At 38.8% G+C, this 23,646-nt stretch overlaps 2 protein-coding genes across 2 annotated transcripts in view; one reads left to right on the top strand and one right to left on the bottom strand.

The window, feature by feature from the left end:
• The window catches only part of LOC111867781 (slowpoke-binding protein), a 274,904-nt gene extending 268,491 nt beyond the window's left edge, over positions 1-6,413 (top strand). Inside the window, exon 12 of the transcript XR_004513370.1 lies at positions 6,275-6,413. The gene's annotated coding sequence lies outside the window, so the exon portion shown is untranslated. The remainder of the gene's footprint in view (positions 1-6,274) is intronic.
• LOC111867773 (glutamate receptor ionotropic, delta-1) lies at positions 3,694-9,156 on the bottom strand. The gene is made up of 4 exons (XM_023857921.2): positions 8,973-9,156; positions 7,038-7,448; positions 5,470-5,750; positions 3,694-4,185 (listed from the first exon to the last, which is right to left on the bottom strand). The coding sequence occupies exons 1-4, from the start codon at positions 9,154-9,156 to the stop codon at positions 3,694-3,696; spliced, it is 1,368 nt and encodes a 455-aa protein (XP_023713689.2).
• Between the last annotated feature and the right edge of the window lie 14,490 nt (positions 9,157-23,646).

Below are 23,646 nucleotides of genomic sequence, written 5' to 3'. Positions count from 1 at the left end.
AGCCAAGGGTCGAGCCCGGCATCTGACCTACATTTTAAAGAAACCAACAAATTTTTGTAGGTTTTCAAGGAACANGCCCACAAATTATCACTATAAAAAAAACTTGTGCATGATAACTACGCCATATCACGAACGTTGTCGTATAGTGTCGGATAACAGTCCTGTAAATTTTATAGACTAAATGTTCGTGATTATACAGAGTGTAACTTAATGGTGCGGGAAAACTATGGGTAGAAGTTCCACATATCAAATCAAGAAGAATGTCCATATCAACATATGTCTGGAAACACTTAATTTGTGCGTAACAGCTGAAAGAATATTTTCTTAACCTATTATATTGTTGTAAGATTTGAGGTTTTCACGGCGGTGACTATGAAGAAAGCAGTCTTCTGGGATTTGGCACCGTGTATAAGTGGTGTTAACCGACGTTTCGGAGGAACGTATCGCCTCCATCTTCAGGGTTGAAGGAAAAATATAAGAAATCGCAAGCGAAGAGACCGTGATTTCTTATATTTTTCTTTCTACCCTGAAGATGGAGGCGATACGTTCCTCCGAAACGTCGGTTAACACCACTTATACACGGTGCCAAATCCCAGAAGACTGCTTTCTTCATAGTCACCGCCGTGAAAACCTCAAATCTTACAACAATATAATAGGTTAAGAAAATATTCTTTCAGCTGTTACGCACAAATTAAGTGTTTCCAGACATATGTTGATATGGACATTCTTCTTGATTTGATATGTGGAACTTCTACCCATAGTTTTCCCGCACCATTAAGTTACACTCTGTATAATCACGAACATTTAGTCTATAAAATTTACAGGACTGTTATCCGACACTATACGACAACGTTCGTGATATGGCGTAGTTATCATGCACAAGTTTTTTTTATAGTGATAATTTGTGGGCTACAACTCGAGTAATAGAAGATGAATATCTTGTTCCGTTTCGGAGAAAATAAGATAACAATATTTGAGTATTTTACTCCCAATAAACGTAGCACTGTACTGCAATATATTAGCTTTGCTCTTGTTCTTGTTGTGTGTAAAGGAGGGCACTGTAATTCCGCTATTGGGCCTGATTCACTGAAGAAACACGAAAGTGTACGTGTTGCTCCTGCAGGTTATCCCCTCCACCGAAGTGATTCTTGGAGAAATTTGCACAAATAGGTTACTGAGATACCCTTTCAGCATATTAAGACATCTTTTCAAGTACCTTCCTTTTTTTCACGGGTTCTACAACCTGCTTGAGCCCTGGCCTTTGATTTTCAATTTCATGATCATTTTATAAACGGTAGAGCTCCTTATATGAGTGATAAGCTCGTCGCAAGGCCGCTACCTAAACACAGGACAACGCAAATACAGAATAAATACATACCAAACATCCATACCTTGTGGGATTCGAACCCACGATCCCGGCTTCCGAGAAGCGAAGACAGTAAATGCCTTACAAAACTCGGCTATCTTCACCGGCCAAGCACCCTCCATATCGGTCTTAAAAGTATCTTGGCGTTCAGAACAATGGAAGTTTTCAGTTTACCAATGAAATTTAATATAATGAATCAGATGGTTGTACTGAGTAGTATGAACATATTTATAGCACGTTATTTCATGTTATGTTTTAAATCATATTGAAAAGAGTTTCCATGGATATCTGTCTCAGCTATCTTTGTTACTTTAAACGTAAAATGATATATTTTTCCTCTTAAATATTATAATAAATTTTCAATGATTAAATAATTATAGCATAGTGATCTTGTTTTATATGCAAATATATTTTTATGTCATCATCATGCATCTATGTCTATATTTGTCTATATATCTGCGATTCCTAATAACTTCTCAGTGAAGCAATGAATTTTTCTGAACTTACCATCACTATAACGATCCCGGAAGTTCTTCCATGCTTTAATTTGCAGTCATAAATGATAGCGACAGTCCGATCATACAAAGTTTCGAAATGGAAACGATAATAGCCTCAATTTCTTATAATATTTCAATAATGAGTCAACCGACAACAGAAAACCAATAAACGTGGTTCTCCAGCTTCGGGGTTGTTGAGGCCCCGAAATCATAACCGTACTGAATAACAGATCTTGCTTTCCTCTTGAAGACCATTAATTGGTTATGATGGACAGAGAGGCCGACGGGTATTCATTTATATCCTTTAGAGATTTAATTTATTTACATTAATTCCATTAAGAATGGTGGTTTATGGCAGCAAAGGCTGCAGAGTTAAATATGTACTACATCATTAAACTTCTGCATCTACCTGAGAGCTTGCAATTTACAGGTTTATGACAACGCACAAAGAACACCCAGACACTTGCTTCAGTGACATATTTATCTATCGAGCAGAGAATTTCTTACGTGAATATACCAGTATTGTTGAAATTATAGTAGGCAAATCTAACATCTTCCCATTTTCTTGTACAGTCAATTAAGTACCCGTAATTGATTCATGTATTGAATGAAACAGTTTTAAAAAATGTAAATGTTGAGAAACCACGAGAACCTTCGCCCAGATACCGTATTTACGCATGTATAGGCCGCACATTTTTTTGCCAAAAATTCAAGAGGAAAACTGGGGTGCGGCTTATATTCGAAATATTCGCAATCACACTTCATTTAAAAAAAAAATTATTCTTAATTAGTAATACAGGGTGTAATACTCCTGAAATAATATTCCAAGAAAATTATTTTTTTTATAATTTCTGTCTGAAAATTGTGCTGCGGCCTATACACGCACGCGGCCTATACATGCGTCAATACGTTAATTGAAAGATATTCCCATTGTTGCAACCAAAACTACTGATATACACAGTCGTCTAAAATAAGCTTCAGGATCGGCCAAACTTGATTACTATGGAAAGTCCTGTGTTCTGGGATATGACGCCATGTACCCTTGTAAAAGTTTACCAACGATTCTGAAGAACGTGCTAATTGTATCTTCATAATAATTTTTGTGAAACCTCAAATCTCACATTGTTTAATGCGATTTGAAGCTTACTTTCCTCCCCTTTTGTAAGTCCTATCTCAAAAAGAAATATTTCTCAGGTATCATGGTAGCGTTGTTTCCGATTGAATAGTTGTGCACATTTGTAGGCGCCTCAATTCACTCGCACTTTCAACCTGGCGAAATTACTTACAGAATCATTTATATCGATGGTCAGTGCGATGGGTGTGCGCCTAGGAATTTGCTTTTGTCTTCCATGAAACACGTCGCAAGTTGCCCGATTCTTCGCATAATGTGACAGTTGTGAAGTTGGGGCTGCTTCTCGCCCCTTCTGAAGGATGTAATTTTTTAAATTATGCAGCAGTTTCATAAAAATTTCTGTCATTATACTTCCCACAAGCGTGTGATGCAATGCAGTAAAAGATTCAAAACTTTTTGGGGTAGTGTTTGTGAATAAGTACTGTAATTTTAATATACTTGAAAGAATTCTGACGATGATGTATGCTGTACAGAACTATTAGGCTTATTTCCATTATCTGGTACATAGAAGACAAAAACCAAAGCGTTTCGGAGGCAGGTCAAGTTTCCGAAACGTTGTGGTTTTTGTCTCCTATGTACCAGATAATGGATAGAGTCCAAAATAAGCCTAATAGTTCTGTACTGTAATTTTAATGTTAATTTTTGTGGGGTATCTCAATTGAACTGATTTTGTGTATAAAATAATATTTTTTTTTAGTTTAATACAATTTATTCATCGCTCCCTCTGATATAAATATAAATGTAGCCACAGTATTCCCAAGTATCAATATGATGAAAGCGCCCTGCAGGTTAGCCATCGACAGCTTCAGCGGTCCAGCCGAATCTATGACACTACGTTTCTCCTGAAGCATAAACGAGATATTACGGTTGCCTCGCCTCAGTAACACGTCTCTCTGCCACTTGTCCATGATACCGGCTTCTTCTAGTCGAATTAAGCCTTCATTGAAGGCAGCTGTGTACGGAGAATCCTTGGCAAGCCCCAGAGATATGAAGAAGCGACTCATGCATTCCTTCATCACACGCATAGACTCCCAGTCGTCCGCCTCGACCCGTTCTGTTTCCAAGAAGTAATTTGTACCCACATCGAGCTTGTAGCCGAACACTGCGTGTTTCCCACGCTTCAGGAGATAACTGTGATCAGTATCGTCCAGTATCACGAACCTCTCTATGAACTTCTCATGCCACGGATTCTGTTGAAAATAAATTGAGATTTATAATAATTCCTCTATGACAGATAAAGTAGACTAGAAAAAATCAAATATATTTAGTTCTACATAATGTTTTTTTGGGTAAATTCATGTTCTCCTTTAAAAATGTATCTCCCTTTTTATATTGACTGACTTTCAAGTGTCATTTATAAAGTATACCATATTTTATTGCAATATTCTGAGGGATAGTTACTATAGGATTCTGACGATGGTGTATAACACACAGAGATATTGGGTTTTCGGACTTTATCCATCGTCCTGGTTTTTAAGATAACTAGGAAAAACACGACGTCCTAGATCTTTCTAAGGGACCCAACAGAATAGGTGTTTCCCTCACCTGAGTACGGAAACAGATCCAGTTTCCGAAACGTCGTGTTTTTCTTAGTTATCTTAAAAACCAGGACGATAAATTCTGAGAGATATTTTGCCGATTTTCGTAACATTCAAATCCTAGCAAAAATGACTGAATAATTTAATTATAAAGTATTTCAGTAGTAACCACTTAAGTCTGATATGAGTCTGTACATTAATTTTCTAATTTGTTATAATAATATTTTAACTACTTTATGTAAACAGAGCAGAATCTCTTGCTTCACCTATTATCACTCAAATTCCGAGGAAATGTTGGACAAAATTGTTCCCCCACTCCATACACACCAATGTTATCGAATGAGGTCATTCTAATTTCAGGCCCCTATCAGAGAATCAAATACGCGGCACGCTATGGCATGTCGAAACCATTCCAAATAGAATAAACTAAAAGTAGAGGCATGTTGAAATTATTTGTGTAATCAGATATGTTTCCTAGGGACTTCACACAATCTTAATATGTATGCTTTATAATTCAGTATATTTTGAGAAAATTAAATAATTTAAGAGTATATAACATTATGTTTGTAAATATTCTTTCTCTTTTGTTAAGAGACGTCACAAAATTATTAACTCCTGATAAAATTTATAAAAGAAAACACGTAAAAATTTTCTCCGTCCAAAGTACAAATCGTTCTGCCGTATGTCCACATATTTATCCATCCACCGAGGCTATAAAAATTGCAATTGCGTACATTAAAGCTGTAAAATTGTAGGCTTGCAATAACTTGATCACTTTGTTTTCTTTCCATGACGCATTTCGCAATGAGTGCCTCAAGGCAACAAATTTATTGCTCTTATAAAACTACTAATGATAATCATGAAGCAAGAATAAAGTTTAGGTAACTGTGCGTGGAAAAACGTCTGGTGTAGACAATGTATACTAAAGGTATGTACATTCTTATCGAAGATAATGTCGACCGTAGGGCAATAAGTGTGTCCCCAATGAAAGCCGGCTTCGACCAGGTCTTTAACCGAGTCCAAAGGGGGGTTGTTTTGTGGTAAAGTCAAGCGAGAGGCGAGGCCGCAGGAGTAGGCTGTTGTTACCAACATCGCGAACACAAACCACCAGCAAATGACATAACGGCTGGGTCCCAGTATCCTCTCTGGAGATGGAGAATACGCGAGAGCCAGCATCCCAACTACCTCCACGAAACTGGTGTCTAGGCGCTCGTATTCTGCAAATGGAGGGAAACAAAATTATGTTCCATTGTCTGGAGCTCCCTTCGAGAAAGTGTCATATACGAGATTGAATTATAATTTAAAAATTAGTGGAGCACGACGTTTTAATATTCTCTATACAATTCTGTTTTGGAGAAGTACGTAAAAGCATGTCATCAACTAAGTAACTGCAGGATCCCTTTCTTTTCTGCTCAATGCCAAGATAATAAGACATAACCTGAGGGGATTCACATGTCAAAATACAAGAACCAGTTACTATAATAAGTTAAACATCGTCCAAGAAATGATGGTCATAGTGTCATGATAGAAATTTTTGTCATGCTTATGGTAACATCTTATTTGCTATTTGTTATTATTTTTAATATTTTCTAAATGAATGAGGCCGGTCACGGTAGCCGAACAGTCTAAGGAATGTACTGTCTTCGTTTGCTTCGAAGCCGGAATCGTAGGTTCAAATTCCACTCAGAGTATGGATGTTTAGTGTTTGTGTGTCTATGCATTTTTCTGTGTTTTTGTGCAGATAGGGGCCTTACGACGAGCTGCCAACTCGCCCAAGATGTGCTACCGGATGACTAAGATCTAGTAAACCGAAGTGAAACGGAGAGTTTCATGGAGCTAGACCTAGGTCCAAATTGGGGATGTAGCATCAAGCGAAAACAATAAATGAGAATAAATTTATGAAGTAATTATTCATTTTTTATTTTGTTGTATAATTTGACACCCATAACTCAAATATTCCACCATGCTCTTCGACATTTACTGAGTTAAATAACGTAATTATTCATGGCTGTAACCTGAATTTATAATTGAATATTATCCTATGACCCAACTTCGGTCTGTCAAGTGTCAACTGTTCATGATACTTTGTCAAAAACATGCATTTTATCGTTCGTTCGCTACAGTTAACAGTATCAGTGATGACTTCCCTCATATGAATTCAGAAGCTTCGGTCTCACATTTACGTATAATTTTCTATACGCTATTATGACACTGTACCCATTTTTGGTCACATGACTTGAAATATAAAATTCTAAAGATTTGTGAGTTTCACTAACTGGCAACGTCGTTTTCTTCAGGTAATAGAATGTGCAGCTTTGATAGAACGACGGTTGACAGGGAACTTCAAATGATAGGTGAAAACCTTCTTCGGACCTAGTCTGCCTGATTCTACTATCCATATTTGATAGCCCGTGAGACCGTGGCTTCTAAGTTATTGAAATATATATGAGTGTTAGGCAAATGTAAATTGCTTATACATTTGTTTCTAAAACTCGAGAACTCACTGTGAGGTTTAACAAGAGGTTGAAGAGTCACCCGATGCAGATGAGTGAGGATAAATAGTGCCAGCGATGTGGCTAGTACAGAAAGTCCCAACACTGCCCAAACCTTACCATCCAGAGTGAGAAATACGGAACGCCAAGTGAGTGTCACACCTGACCGAGGAACAAGGAAGGTGTTACATATCTGATTCCATGGCACCACGTAATCCATTACAGTCATCTGCTCTTCGGTAATCCACAAGGTGCAGAAGGCAACATCTAAGGCTCCCGAAGCCAATCCTCCAATCAATCCGCCACTCCAAGTTCCGTTGTTGAAGTGACCCCAGTTTCCAGAAGGTTCGTGTAATTTCCATGTGAAATTAAGCCTCTTTGAGAGTTCGAGGAACGCCAGCATCTCGATTCCATCAAGAGATCCTGAGGACATATAAAATGTTGAAGAAAGCAGTCTTCTGGGATTTGGGACTGTGTCTATGTGGTGTTAACTGACGTTTCGGAGGAACGTATCGCCTCCATCTTCAAGGTAGAAGGAAAAAAATAAGAAATCCGCAGGCGAAGAGACCGTGAGAACCCTGAAGATGGAGACGATACGTTCCTCCGAATCGTCGGTTAACACCACATATACACAGTGCCAAATCCCAGAAGACTGTTTTCTTCATAGTCACCGCCGTGAAAACCTCAAATCTTACACATAAAATGTTAATGGACAATGTGTGTAAGAGTAAATTTCCAAAAATAGGTGAACAACCGTTAGTGTAACTATAAGTAATGTGCATTGAAAGAGGAACAGAGAAAGTGATGTGCAGACTATCCAGAATGTTTAAATATAACAAATATGGAAAAAGAAGTACGAGGGCTATTCGGAAATTTCCTCTGGTGCGCTGTTTCAGTGATTCAGTATTGAGGGGGTGGGTTTCCCCATGCACCGCGGCTGATAGTCTCTTGTACATCCCCCTTTTAATTTCTACCGTCTCCATCCCCTATCGACACTGGTGCTCGCTATCAGTCCCTTTCTGCCAGCGAGGTTTCTACCCTCTACTTGGCAGTGGTATCTAATAGTTAGTCCCTTTCTGTCAGCGAGTTAGTCCCTCCTCTGGCAGTGGTACCTAATACTTCCCCATCTATCGGAGGTATTGGAAAGCATTTGGACGGGAAACTTTTTGGCCTAATTTAGCTCAGAGGCCTCCTAGAGGCATGAGGTTCTTTTACATGCCGTAAATCTACGACACGGGACCCACGGCTTAAAGTCCATCCCGGAGGACTTTTTCCCTGAATTTTTCCGCTCTTAAAAATTCCACGACCTCCGCCGGGTTTGAACCCCCGTACCTTGAGTTATGAGGTGGGAACGTTACTCTTAGACTACGGAGACTGCTTGGTGAGCTATTAAAAAAACAAGCAATGACCAAGAGAAAATTATGTTAGAGAAATGTACAAGAAATACCTACACACTTAAGCTACTTCTGAACGTAGTTACAGCCGAAATTGAGGCGCTTATCGTAGGGGGGAATAAGTTTTTGTATGCCTTTGTAAAAGAAGTTCTTACAGAATTGAAACTTTATTCCTTTCTAAACCCTTAAAACCGATAAAGATTTTAGGTTATATTTAATATGAGACAATTCTGCATATTCTTAAAAAGCTACTTGTACTCTTCCACTAATTCGGTATAAGCCAGACCCTATACCAAAAGTCTCAATTTGACAGTTAATTTTACTATTACTCCATTGTTGCATTTTCAGTTTCACAGATAACATCTATGCTTGAATTAAGAAAGTGGAAAAAGTGTCCTTGTTTGTAATATATTCAACTTTATTTCAAAGTGACCCGTTCATGTTTAGGAATCAATGGAGCAGTATTATCAATTCACCTATATTCATAAGAAGTGTTCCTCAAATCGACCTAACTTGTGTGAGTATTTAAAGAAGAGGACAGTAGGAAACTCACCGTCGGTGATGGCTTCTGCTTCTGCACTGCTCACGTTCCCAGCTGTTCCGAATGAGAAGGGTGCACAGACAAATGTCCCTACTTGCAAAGTGCGCCCCATGAGGTCGGGAAGGGAAGTAGTCTTGACGGGCAAGAGATCAATCTCGCTAGTGACTTCTTTAAAATAGCGATACATTGCAGACATCGTTAAGCGATATATCTTGTCAGCATTGACGACTATCACATCGGCTTCGCCAAAAATATTTGAATGATCCAGCAGTAAGTTAACGGCGTTTAAAACCAAGATTACCAACCGATTTTTTGAACTTGGATTTCTATTGGAGGCTAGTTCTAAAATGTCCATTTCAGTGTCTGATATGATAGCATGTCCTTTACACTTCTTATCTATAACTGTCGTTATTGGTAACCTCAACACTTGATAGATTTCTGCTGTAATTTCCTTTGACTTGGAACCAAGAGTCCTTAGTTCTATGCACCAGAAGTCGGAGAATAATTCGTGCATTGTCCTTCCAATAAATGATTCCAGTCCGTGATCTCTACCTTCCTCAATCCGTAGGAGACAATTCGTTGGGTGTGCGGTTGATAAAAGCAGAACCCAATGTAGTATGGGAGTTACCTGAAAATTTGAATAGTACTAAGTGTATTTTGTTCTGCATGTAAGTTTTCCGGATATTTAATTTTTATTTCTGAAGATATAAGGTTTATGTCAGTTCCAAAATAAGAAAGTGTCACTAGAACACCCCTGTTCCTGATGTGTTTGGCGTGAATACGACAATAAAAGGGAAATATAATCTACAGGCCCCTTCTTTATTAGCTTTGTGAAGTACATACTCTATTTTGCTTCGAGTTATGGTCTGTTGATTCCCATATCTGCCATAAGAGTGAAGTTTGTGTTGGAGAACACGAAACGAAAGGAAATTCGACATACTTATATTATATTGTAGATATATATAATTATTATAGTTCTACTTTGCGAGGATGAGATAGGCAGGGCATGTAGAACGAATGGGGGAGAACAGGTATGCATACAGGATATAGATGGGAAAGCCGGAAATAAAGAAACCACTTGGAAGAGCAATAAATAGTTGGGTGAACAATATTAAAATATATCTTAGAGAGATAGCATGAAATGGTATGGATTGGATTGATCTGGCTCAGGATAGGAACCTGTGGAATGCTCATGTGATCACGGTGATGAACCTTCGGTTTCCATAAAATGTTGGAAAGTTTTTAAGTAGCTGCAGAATTGGCGGCCTCTCAAGAAGGGTTCAGCCCTACCATTCCGTGTAACAAGTAATTTAACGAGCAGGTTCGTGCAATTTAAATATCACATATTTTTATTGTGGGGGAACCCTGCCAGAATCTCGGATAGGTTAGTTCCTATCATAGTGTCAGCTCTCGTGGGTATCCGCAGCTCCTCTAGTCAAATGTCGAAATTTTACTTAACTCGAAATTCTTACCTCCATCCTGTTTATCAAGACATTTCCGCGTCATAGGGTTATATACAAAACTACATTTCAAAATCATCATTACATAAACAAGTACACGGTCAGTAAAGTGCGTTTAATTATCTTTAGAGTTGCTAATAGTCCTCACGGTACTAACATTTTTCTCACATATTGCGCTACGTAAAACGGTATAATAATTCCCCAAAGTCTGGTACCTTTCGGTTATCTATTTGTGATTTTTCTAATGATATTCTCTGTACCTCAGGCCATATCCAGAATCTGGAATGGTAGGATGATAGGCGAATGGTGAACTGAAGAGAATTCGTAGGTGGAAGGAAACGACCGCGATACAATTTAGGTACAATCCCGTAATACATCTCGAATGCCAGAGAGAAACCACGAACATCTTAGAGAGCATGGTCTGCCTCCGGGAAAAGATTTTGAATTCAGCACTTCCAGAATGAGAAGTACGGGTGCCACCCCACTTGAGTGCGTTCTTCGGTCACGCACTCCGTTAGCCCTGCAGTTCTGCTCAGTTCATCTGGCGTCGTGAATTTATGGAAGGCATTTCAATATGCCGAATCAGTCCTACGTGCTGCCCTCGTGTATTCATTAAGTATTCCGTTGGTTCCTACTACTTACTGGAAAGCTGTGGCGTGGTGAAAACAATTTGAAACAGCCCTTGTGCATGCAGACATACTGTGACAGTACATTACTGTACTAAACAAGGATAATGTATGCGTGTCCTAGGGAAAGTTTGCGAATGAAAATTTAATGACGCAGATATAGCTATAGTATAACAATGAATAAATAAAAAAATTATGGCACCCATAAATAATGTGACATATGGGCCGTTTCTATAACAATATAGGAATGTCCGTAAACATTATCGCGGCAACGAATACAGGTAACAGTAGAACAACTGCCTTCTCTATATGACGGCCGGTAAACACCTTCCCTTTTAAGAACGTGACAATAAAAGGGAATCGATTGTTATGGTGTACGCGCTGTGACTGGTTGCTAGGTTACACAGATATTCTGAATGGAAGAGGTTTTCTATGCTGTCCATGGCGCGGCTATATAACAAGAGCTGTGAGCTGTGGGATTGGAGCGAATTTGACTAGAAGTTGAGAGTCAGTGTTCCTAGTTGAAAAATAATTAGATGTCGGCCAGTGAGGACTATACGTATGAGCTTAAGGCTTTATAAGTGCTGCAGATAAATACATTGAGTGTGACACTTATAGTGCCTGTGTTAAAATCCGTTGCCAGGAAACGGATAGGGAAACCTTTTTAGAGGAATAGCCATTGTTTGTATCTATTGCCTAGCAGCGACTGGTTAAAGCAGATATAAAAGGCTTTATTTATGTGTTATAATTAGAGAAATCTCGAAAGTTTTATAATTATTTGTAGTTACAACAAATGAATATCCTATAAATTGACTCACCGATCCAAAACCGGGTCTGTGGTCACTATTGCACGTGACAATATTGTTTCAGGACACATTCAGTTACTTACATAAATTAAAAAAAAAATGTTCTTTCCACATGTGTATTGATGTGTTTCTTATGGTTTTATGACTGAACAGAGATAAATTCACTCAACAGCATTAACAGAACTATGTTCTGTATCGAGATACAGAGTGTTTATGTGATGTAAAATTACATTTAAATCACTGTATATTATCGTCATACCTACAACTGTTTACGTACAACAATTTATGGTTATGTTACAACAAGGTATAAATTACCACAGGGGTATATTCATAACTATATACAGTTAGACTTTTAATCACATCTCGTTCTAAAGTACATAGTATACCAGGATAATGAATTATATCAAAGTTGATGGTCATGTTTTCTGTTATCGATGCGGTATCTCCTGGCTAGCAATTATGATCCAATTGTTCTTAGGGTTTAACAACATGTCAATCAACATTAAAATTAAATATTATTAATTGAATCTTGTTTTTACTTACAATCAATATTATCGTGCTATTTTATATCTCAAATATTAATGTCCAAAAAGAGAAGCAATATGTCTCGTTTTAATTAAATTTTGTCACGCTGTATAATCTTAAAATGTACTTTGAAAACTAATACCGTCCATTTACAGGTATTTAAATTCGTTGATGTGTGCAGCACTTTTCAAATTATTTACATCTCCGACGTCCTTCATTTGACACACAAATAAATATCGTCGTACAAAAATTCAAAATATGTGACGGTCAGACATATACGTGCAAATATATTGCATACAGTGCGAATGTAATGGCAAAATTTTCATCCTCTGCTCTACAGCATGATACGAGCATGCAGCTGTTTCGTTTCATGCAACAGGAATGGTCTTCAAGGAGTTTTCTGGATATCGCAGACGTTGAGTGAAAATACGTGTTACGGGTACGCCTGTCTAAGAGGTAGCAGCGTCCTGCCGGACCTCCCGAGAAAGATCTCGCAAGTAAACACAATATTTGTATTACTAACACAAACAGAGAAGAAATGTTGGATTTGAGGTTCTCGCTCTGTTGCAACGAAAATTTTTCTCTTCTGGGTTAAGACGCCGTGTAGGCCAGTATAAGTTGACGAGCTCTGCTTGTGCCTGATTCATCCTGGTTTCTTGCTTGGATTACAAATTCTTCAACCCAGTAGATAGAAACGATATTTTGAATAAGAAAACTGTTTTTCGCAGGACTACAAGGCATCATGACATTGGCGATACAATTCTACGTAAGAAAATATTTACATATTTTCAATCATGAAGATAAATTCTCCATCTTTTCCATGTTCATAAGGGAATACAATGTACTTACAGTTTTATGCCACTCCATCCTTCCGCTCTGACAACAAAGATCTGTTTAATTGAACGCACTGTTCGCTGAAATGTCAACAGAGTAACTTCATACATTATTGCCCATCCTCTACTCGGTGGCTGGTTTATCTTTGAGTGGTAGTCACAAACGTTTCGATGTGCAACAAGATGGTCATAAAGATAAATAGAAAGGAAATAATTCCCCCCCCCCCCTCCATAATGGACACTTGCCACGAAGGGAAGACATGCACTGCCATAATGTTAATCTCTATTGGCTTTTCACAATCATTACAATGTCTGGCTTTTATTGTCATGTAAGTATAGTTGCATGACAATATTCCATTAAGAAAATATTTTAGGTTTTGAATATTAAATTTCGACAGTTCCATGCTCTAAATAAACGAGTCGACTATATATTATGTAACAGTAATATAATTAGGCTTACATGGGCCTAATAACTTTGTCATGGATGGAGCTAATGATTTTCTTTGTCTGCGCTCTTCTCACATACAACTGCACTGAAACAAGATAATTGATTTTGTCCTAAATTACGACTATCTCTATTATTCGCCTACGTAATGCTTGTAGCTACGTGTAATCATATAAATCTTCCTCATACAACTCGAAAACCGTTCATCAATAGTGAATTCAATAGCATAGTATTTTAACGCTGTAGCGACATATGAACATTGGTGCTTTGGAGAAACAGACGCTGCTGATCCGTTTTTACTTGTTCTCTATCGGAATAGAGTCATCAGTGAACACAGTTCCCATTCTTTGGCTGTGAGCATATTGTAAGTTTCATGCCTTACCCAAATTTATCTCCCAACAGAGGTCTCTCTTCCGACAGAGAGAACATTTATTTTCCAAAAATTGAGAGGATGTGACGTCAAACGTCTTTATATAATTAATCATCTTGACGCTGCACGGTCACTTACTTTCTAGATTCTAAATCGATTGGTCTGTGCATTAAACCGAATTGTAATTTCCTACGGTTATTATTTTTTTCATTTAATAAATCTTATGTATTCTGTATTTCACAATACCGTTCCAATTGTTCAAATTAGCGTCCATTGTTTATCTTCCGTCAAAATTGCAACACTTTTTACATCCTACACTTCAACACTACATGTTTCGGCCTCAAACCGCCATCATCAGATAGCCTGAAAATGGCCGTTTGAAGCCGAAACCTGTAGTGTTGAAGTGTAGAATGTAAAAGTGTTGCAATTTTGACGGAAGATAAAAATGGACTCTAAAGTCTTATGTACCTTATCTCATGCCATCGCAACCAGACGAGAGAGTGAAGGGAGGAATAAAATGGCTTGAAAAAGAGCTTTATTTCATAGATCTCACTTTAGACATCCCTCTGAGACAACTCTTCTACCAAACACAAGGGTAAAAATATAAATTCTGAAAACTACTGCAAGACAAGAGATTACATGTTTCGGTAAGTCTCGTGCCAAGCAATAGACTATTTTATTTTACCGAACATCTCAGCTCATTCACTCTCGCTGGGGAAGCCGGTGCTTCTACATTACCGGCTCCTCCTCGATGCGCTGTTCCATTTTCTTTTTTCCGTTTCGGAGGACGCCGATACCTCCACAGCGTCGAGGTGTCTGTGTCCTCCGGATCGACAAAACAAGGACTGGACCCTGTGGAGGGACCGACCCCCTCCGAAACGGGGAAAAATGGAACAGCGCATCGAGGAGGAGCCGGAAACGTAGAAGCACCGGCCACCCCAGCGAAAGTGAATGAGAGAGAGAAAAATAGAGGAATGAATGTGATACGACGGGATCAACGAACGCTGGACCATGAAGCTGCTCGAGACGAGCAAACTTGAAGAAAGAGGCGGAGATAGGGCCCGGAAGATGAACACCAAAGGAAGGGATTTACCGTTAGGCTCCCTTTAGAAGGAAGCAATATAACGTGGATGGACACAGCGTTGCTAGGTACCTGACCGCGAAACACCTCACGACCGAATACACGCAAGGAAACAATGGGAGTGCCGCGTTTTCTATGGAGTATGCCGCGACCGTTGCTATGCAATCGGTCGTTAAACACATTCCAACAATATAGGCTGTTATTTGTGTGGTCTACGAGAGGCCTATATTAGAGGGTTCAATGCACCAAACGAGTTACGGATTACCCCGTGTGGAATACATCCACCGTGACCCTGCGAGTCGTAGGAGGCGACGAAAACGGAAGTCTCAAATCTGAGACAGTAAAATATAGTCGCGAGTCCCAAGGGGCTGGGACGCGAGTAAGATTACGCTGGCAAGGGCCAGCAGCATATACAAAAGACAGACCCGTCCTCTCGTCAGAGAAGGCGCCCCACAGAAACAAGACCGTACTGACTGCCTGACCGTCAGTCGCAATGTGACTTTGACTTTGACTTTGAGACGAGTTACGTAGTTGGAATCTCTCAGTCGCAGAGAACACTTGACAGAGAGAAGCGAGAGTTGTGATAGTGACAAAGAAGCATCTAGAGGACATTAGAAGTGACAATAATTGGGACCCTGTGAATTGTGTAAGTGTAAAAGCGAGTGCCTAATTAACATTCGACAAATCCGAGACCTGCTTGAAGTTATTTGTCGCGTTACATAGGAAACATGCGACAATACTCTAGAAAAGACTCTCCAGTATCGCACATAACGTAGAATCAAAGATGGCAAAGAATCGCACAATAATAATCCAAGTCACTTCTTATTTACATGCGAAATTAACAGCCCAGAATCCAGTTACCAAGTTAGCATGAGTAATAAGAAAGAAACGACAGCAAAACACATACGAGTAAAATAGAAAACAAGACAGTCTATACATTAAGAGTAGTAGTAGTAGTAGTAGTAGTAGTAGTAGTAGTAGTAGTAGTAGTAGTAGTAGTGGTGGTGGTGGTGGTAATGGGAGTGGTAGTGAATGTGTAAGGGGTGGGCCATAACAATCCGACTCTTGCACTGCGACCTTCAATGATCTATAACAGTTCAACAACCAAAAGGCCAATATTAATATAGTCACAAACAAAATAAACACATACATGCAAAACTAGGCAATATTTACCGCTTAGAAAATAACGATTTATTTAGTGCTCCATTGGCAGCCATGATACAATGGCAAGGGGAAAATATATATGGCATACACCAATATTGGACAAAGGAATACGTTAATAATTAATAATTAAGAGTACAAGTTATAAAATATGTCTGAGGGAAACATAGAAGACATGGAAGGGACAATGTGGCAAGAGGAGCCTCTGAAGGACGGACGATAGAGGAGAAGACGGACGTACCCGGAATGCAACAATGGAATAAAGAACTTAAATGAGGAAATAATGTTATGCAGACACCTTGCTGGGCAACAACAAATCAAAATATGCAGCTGCACAACAACCCTTTCTAAGTAACAGCTCCGTCAACAAACACTAACGCAACAATTCCACGGCAACAGTTGCACTACAACAGAGGACAGATATTTTCTATGCGGTCCGTGCATAGATGTTATAAGCAAGAGAAGTGAGTGGAGTGGAGCGAAGAAGTTAAGAGTCGGTTGGTGAATTGAGTTAGAGAACTTCCATTCAGTCGTTGTGAGATGTTGCTGTGGGAAGTTGATAGCTAAGGCCGGGGACAGTTCGGGAACCCAGAGGTAGGGGAACGTCTGTCTTTATTAGCCGATAGAAACCAACGACAAAATGAAGACGTGACTGTGTGTGTAATGTAGAGCGTAGCCACGCGCTGTAACAAAGAGTCCAACAAATCCGATTACCAGTCCAAAAGCAGTCCATAAGCACACGTAATCACATGACAATAAGAACATACAATCAAGAGATGAGAACTTGAAGGTTACGCTGCATACTAAACGTAGCAACTTAATACAGTGAGATAATATAAAATTGACATGATTACGAAAATAAAGTTTTGAATCAAGAAATACTCCTTGGCCTTTAACAGAGTCAGTATGAGTTATAGTGGAATGAAATATTGTATACACATATATCAAAATGTTTATAAATCTAATCTATTAACATATTTGTTGTATTTCTCGATAATATACATTAACCAGGTTTTTATTTAATACACAATGTTTCGGAGACTGAATTACCTGATGACATACATAGAATTCAGTCTATGGAACGTTGCGTCTTAAATAAAAATGAAGGCGATGGATACTGTTCAGAAACACAATAATTATATCAAGATGTTTGTTTTCTTAGAAAAGATTATAATTTGAATTTTGTCAATATTTGGGTTCATGTAGATCCCAGGGCACCAACCTCACACCAGATTACAGAGGAGTATAACCTCAAGGAGAGTTAATGGCTCGATATATTTTTATGTCCTTTGCGAAGAGCGGGCACCTAGAGTGCTTAATGATATCACATAGGCCGTTTATGTACACGCCAATAAACAGAGACTCCAGAAGAGTTCCTTATGGAACACCGGAAATTACTTGAAAAGATGATGAAATAATTCCAGAAATATGGACCTGCTATTGACTGGTAACTGCGAAACCAGTTTACAGAATCATCGGAAAATCCAAGAACACGAAGCTTATAAAATAGCAGAACGCAGAGAACGAGGTCAAAAGCAGAGGTCAGATCAAAATTAATTGCATCAGCTTGACGCTGAGAACCAACTAGAAGGGTAATAACATTAAGACAGGTTACCAGATTGGTTGCGGTAGATTTGGATTTTATGAAACAAAGCTGACAGGGTTCAATTTGAACTTAATATAATGTCAGACGTGGTGATGTATTATAACTAATTCAAATACTTTGGATAAATATCTAAGAATTGAGATGGATCTGTAGTTTCTAACGGAAAAAGTAGTAATTTTATTGAAGTCGGGAAAAATCGTCGCTTACTTCCATAAAGTAGGAAGATTGTTTTGAGATAGAATTAAAATTATAAATGTGTTTCGTAACAGGTACAAGTATATCAGGACAGCCATTAATAACAAAGCCAGATATGTTTTCAAGACTGATACTTTTATATAATTTGAGACTTTTAAGGTGTTTGAAAATATCAGAATCAGAAATCCTATTATGTGATACAGATAGAGATTCCGAAGAGCGTGAAAGGGAAAGGAAGACCCGAGAAGAAGGGTTGTCATATATTAACTGAAAATTATTAGCAAATACATCGGCGATTTCACAAGTTTCGACCAAATGAGTGCCATCAATCACAAGCTCAACAACAGTTGAAATATTTTCCTAAATGACGTCATGTATTTCCAAAATTTCTATGATTGCGACTTTAAATTAGCATTAATCGACTCCAAATATCTAATCCTCTCTGCCTTTATTATAGCCTCAGTTTCACGACAAAAGAACAATTTATTATATAGACTGTCAAATTTCTTCTTCTTAATGCACTTGTATTTTTTTTCTAACATAACATTTTAAGACCCTAGAAAACTAATGTGGGAGTTTAGACTTGGTGATGAAATCATGAGGAATTATCCGTTCCACAGCGCCTTCTACAGTATCACTGAGGCTGGCGAATGCAGAGTCTAACACGGGACCAAACATAAGTTGAGTTAATGCTGTGTAATAAATTATAATCCCCCGAATCAAATTAAGATACGAACACTCGAAATTTAAGCAGTGTTAACAAAGGAAAAACTATTTTCAATAACCAAAGGAGGGTAATAAATATCAAGCTTAACAATTCCAGAGTAGAGAAAAGTAACACCGATGTCAGGAAATTTATAAAAAATAAAAAAGTGATTGCTGCCAGCGCATGACTGTGGCTTAAGTAGACATGTGGAGATATTTATTGCATACCCCTGAAGTTTAGAGTAATAGTGGCCGTCAGAAACAGAGAAGCTATGATTCCAGTTGAAGTCAGTGTTGAAATATCCAATCATAATAACCCCGAAATTATTGGTACCCAACTTGTTTTCTAAAAAGCTAAAGTAATTGACAATAAATTCAGGTTGGATATCCGGGAGAAAGCTATGGTTACTAATATGCAAATTTGGACTGTCCAAAATTGGAATTTCAACCCATACACATTCGTCATAGCCGTTCGCAATAGGCGCGTGGTCTGAAGCATGAACTGCCTTCGCTCGCTCGGAAGCCGGGATCGTGGGTTCGAATCCCACTCACGGCATGAATGTTCGGTGTGTGTATGCATTTATTCTGTGTTTGTGTTGCCCAGGGTTTAGATTACGGCCTTGCGACGGTCTGATCACTCGTCCAAGGAGTTCTACAACCGTCTGTGAAAAGTGATACTGAACTAAATAAGAGGCCTGGGCCCTGAATGGACTGATAGAGACACTGAAAAAAAAACACATTAGTCATGAGACTCTGTATCGTACCTACATTTGCTGAAGCGAACTCTGGGAGATGAGGCAGTAAGTACCCTAAGAACAGGCTGTCTTATTTCCATGCACCCTGTCAGAACAAAAAACCTTGAAACTGCCCGGGAATAAATTATGGTCATAAAACAAGTAATTTAGCCACGTCTCAGTTAAACACAAAATATTGTAATCAATGGGAGACACATTAATGTAGAACTCGAACTGCTTGGTCCGAACACCTGTGACATTTTGAAAATAAATATGAAACATATTCCCAGTTTGGTGTGAGACCTGGCTGAATCACATGTGCTGACTTTTGTGTTAGCCATTAACCAACCATATCAGTGCCCTCCAACTGGGTTTCATTGTCACTAATAAAACTGTATACACGGGCAGGGACATGGGCCCCTGTAGGAGGACACGCGAGCCCGTAATAGCTGAATTATCGACAGAGTAGATCTCATCATTATGCAACCAATTGGCCAGATATATGAATCATTAATAAGTTAACAGTAATCTTCAGAAACTTAAATGTGAATAGAGGAATATTTATTAAATGTAGTTTTGGTGAGTAGCATAGCACATGGCAGGAGAGCAAGTTCTAGTTACACATTTAAAGATTTTTCAACTTCACCTTATTTTACATCAGGGCAGAACCGCGAAAGAAATATGCTTTGGCTCTGTACAATAGAAAAAGAAATTAGTTTTTTAATAATAGTGTGACATGTTGCGAAATCTGAGCCCCCCCCCCACACCAGCAGTGACGCGGTGGGTGAGTCAGCGCTCCCCTCCCACCCCTCAGCGGTAACGTAACGCTCGCGGTAATAGGCGAGTAATAACCCCGCAATGCGCAACGCGCGGTGACGTCACGAGCGGAGCCGAAGAGAGCCGAGCGGAGCCGAAGATAGCCGAGCCCCGTAACCTGGCAACTACGCAATGCTAATCAACAGCGGTGACGTCACGCTAGCAACGGCGTCCTATGCTATCCGCCACGTCACACTAGCAACAGCGCAAGGCTATATAAGCGGACCCCACAGCAGTGTGATCATCAGTTGAAACATAGCAGCCTGCGAGTGTGCGATAACTAAGAAGTCAGCGAGCGGAAGACTTATTGTGTGCTTTCCAGACATAGTGATTGCTGTAGTACAGTTATACTCGGAGTGTGTATTTCAGGGAGACTTGCATAGCTCCCGCGTTATCAGTACGTGAAGACAAGTGAAGATTGTGTTAAGAGATTGTGTTGTAGGGTTTGTAAAGTGTGGAAACCCGTAATATTGGGATCATTAATTATAGCCGTTATTTGTAGATTGTTCAGTAAACCAGTTAACGATCTATACGGCGTCTTTCGGTAGCGTAAACACGTTACAATAATAATAATAATACTAATAATTAAATTCTTTATTATTTATGTGCCGAATCATCAGCTACAAGGACAATTACAGACACAGCACAGGGTAGATACAGATAATTACATTATGGATGAACACTTCAAAAATCAAAGACTAATTAAAGGTAAGCACTGCAGGAAAAACACATTTGTGCCAAGAAGTAAGCAAACAAACAAATGAATAAATGAAGAAAGTAGTCTTCTGGGATTTGGCACCGTGTATATGTGGTGTTAACCGACGTTTCGGAGGAACATATCGCCTCCATCTTCAGGGTAGAAGAAAAAATATAAGAAATCTGCAAAGCGAAGAGACCGTGAGAACCGGTGAGAACTGCTTTTATCGGTTACTGCTTTTACAGGCTGGTTCAGGTCCTATGAACGGATGGTCAGCTCAACAAACAAAAAAAGTAATAATAATATAACATGTAACGTGTAACGACTAGGCTGGGCTCAGTTCGGCTCGACTCGGCACGGCTAGGCAAGGAGGAACACCGCTTTCCTTACTGTTGCGTAACTTGGCAACCGACAGTTTAGTAAGAGCCTGTCTTCCCGGTAACTTTTCCACATCCCGTTACCCAACAACGGTTTAACACGTCACAATAATAATAGGCACAAAATGCGGTGATAATAATATTTCTATTGATTAACAACAGCAAAGGAGTAGAAATTATTCGTCAGAAGGGGTAAAACTATGTGTCAAAATAATTAATAAAATAAAATACAGTAAGAAACGACATGAATAAGAGAACAGGGTCAAATGGAAGAATGTTACCTAAAGATCATAGACCCGAGGAAAACCATACATTAAATTATTATTCATTAAAAAGCAAAAGTATTCAGTGAGTCAATATTTGTTGAAGATATCATTGTTACTATGCATTGCATTATCAGTAAAAATACTTTTGGGTGAACAAGTAAACTTGATGTAATCGTGTGCATTATAGGCAGATAAGTATCACGGCATCGCTGTACTTGCCCGTAAACGAACCACATATAGTAGAAAGGACTAAAACAATTTTATTTATAAAATTCTTAATGATAAATAAAAAATGTAGATACTCCCGCCTGTACTTGTATGTTAATCAACATCATTCCAAGATGGGCAAGTGGAAGGAGCTAAAATGTGTAACTTGTTGTTGTAATAAAACGTACGTAAATCGGCACGATATTTCTGTTGCTTCTTGGGAATATACTAAAACGTAGATAAGGCCACACGTTTTAAATTACAGAATACCATTACCATTAAAACACGCTCATCGTAGTCATTACTTAATTTAAAGCATTGAATGTCACAGAATGCACTGCTATCAACGTCATACAAAATTTTATCTAATATTCTTCTCTCATGTCCATACATAAATGAAATTATTAGGGATCATCAGCGTGGGTTTCGACGGAATAGATCAAGTACTGATCAGATCTTTTGTATACCTCAGACACTGCAGAAAAAGTGAGAGTACGATGAGACAGTACATCAACTATTCATAGACTTCAAGCAAGTCTATGATTCAGTTATGAGGGAAGTATTGTACAATATTCTGATAGAATTTGGGGTACAAATGAAACTAGATAGGCTGATTAATATGTGTTTGAATTAAACGTATAGTAAAGTCAGCTCGGAAACCGGGATCGTGGGTTCTAATCCCACTCAGGGCATGGATGTTTGTGTGCGTTTTCCTGTATTTGTGTACAGGTAGAGGCCTTGCGACGAGCTAATCACCCGCCCAAGGAGTCCTACCGTGTGTCTTAAGATCTAGAAAAACCGAAGTGAACGGAGAAGTTCGTATAGGTAAATATTTGTCTGATAATTTTCCTATCCAGAATGGTCTAAAAGAAGGAGATGCTTTATCGTCACAGATTTTCAACTGTGCATTAGGAAGGTCCACGAAAACCAGATGGGACTGAAATTAAATGAGACACATCAGCCCTTGGTCTAAGCTGATGATGTGAATCTATTGGGTGATAATAGTAGAGTTGCCTTAAAGAGAAACATACAAACTTTAATTGACGCTAGTAAGGAGGTTGGTCTGGAAGTAAATACAGAAGAAACTAAATATATGTTTCTGTCTCGTCAATGGAATGCAGGGAAAAATTGTGACACAAAGATAGGTAACAGATGTTTTGAAAATGTGGCAAATTTCAGATATTGGGAACGACTACAACAAATCAAAGCCGATCACAGTAACCGCACGGTTTAAGGCATGAACTGTATTCGCTCGGCTGGACGCTGAGATCGTGGGTTCAAATCCCATTCAGAGAATGGATGGTTAGTGTGTGTAAGCGTTAATTCTCTGTTTGTGTTGTCCTGTGTTTAGGAAGCAGCCTTTCGACGGGCTGATCACTCGTCCAGGGAGTCCTACCGTCTGTGTAAAATGATTACGGAACCGAATAAGAGGCCTGGGCCCTGAATGGGCTGTAAGAGTCATTGAAAATAAAATAACAAATCGAAACCCGATTCAGGAGGAAATTGAGAGAAGATTGAATTCATGTAGTGCTAGCTACCGTTCAGTCCAGAACTTTTGTCTTTTCGTCCACTGTCTAGAAGCCAAAAAATTAGAATACACAAAGTTTTAATAATTTTGTCTGTGATTCTGTGTGTGTGCGAAACATGGTCTCTGACATTAAGGGAGGAATATATACTGAGGGTGTCTGAGAACAGGGTATTGAGGAGAATATTTGGATCAAAGAGAGATGAAGTGACATGAGGTTGGTAAAATCTATATAATGAGGGGCTTCATAA

Source organism: Cryptotermes secundus, unplaced genomic scaffold (genome assembly GCF_002891405.2).
Source record: "Cryptotermes secundus unplaced genomic scaffold, Csec_1.0 scaffold116, whole genome shotgun sequence".
Lineage (NCBI taxonomy): Eukaryota > Metazoa > Arthropoda > Insecta > Blattodea > Kalotermitidae > Cryptotermes > Cryptotermes secundus.
This window is presented reverse-complemented; position numbering and strand designations above follow the sequence as displayed.

Bases quoted from the DNA above. Each gene is read 5' to 3' on its own strand.
- LOC111867773 (XM_023857921.2), bottom strand. From the start codon at position 9,156: ATGTCTGCAATGTATCGCTATTTTAAAGAAGTCACTAGCGAGATTGAT. The intron at 5,751-7,037 runs GTGAGTTCTCGA...CTCCATTTGCAG, and splicing joins ACCTCTTGTTAAACCTCACA to AATACGAGCGCCTAGACACC. The intron at 4,186-5,469 runs GTACATACCTTT...TATTTTCAACAG, and splicing joins ACATTATCTTCGATAAGAAT to AATCCGTGGCATGAGAAGTT.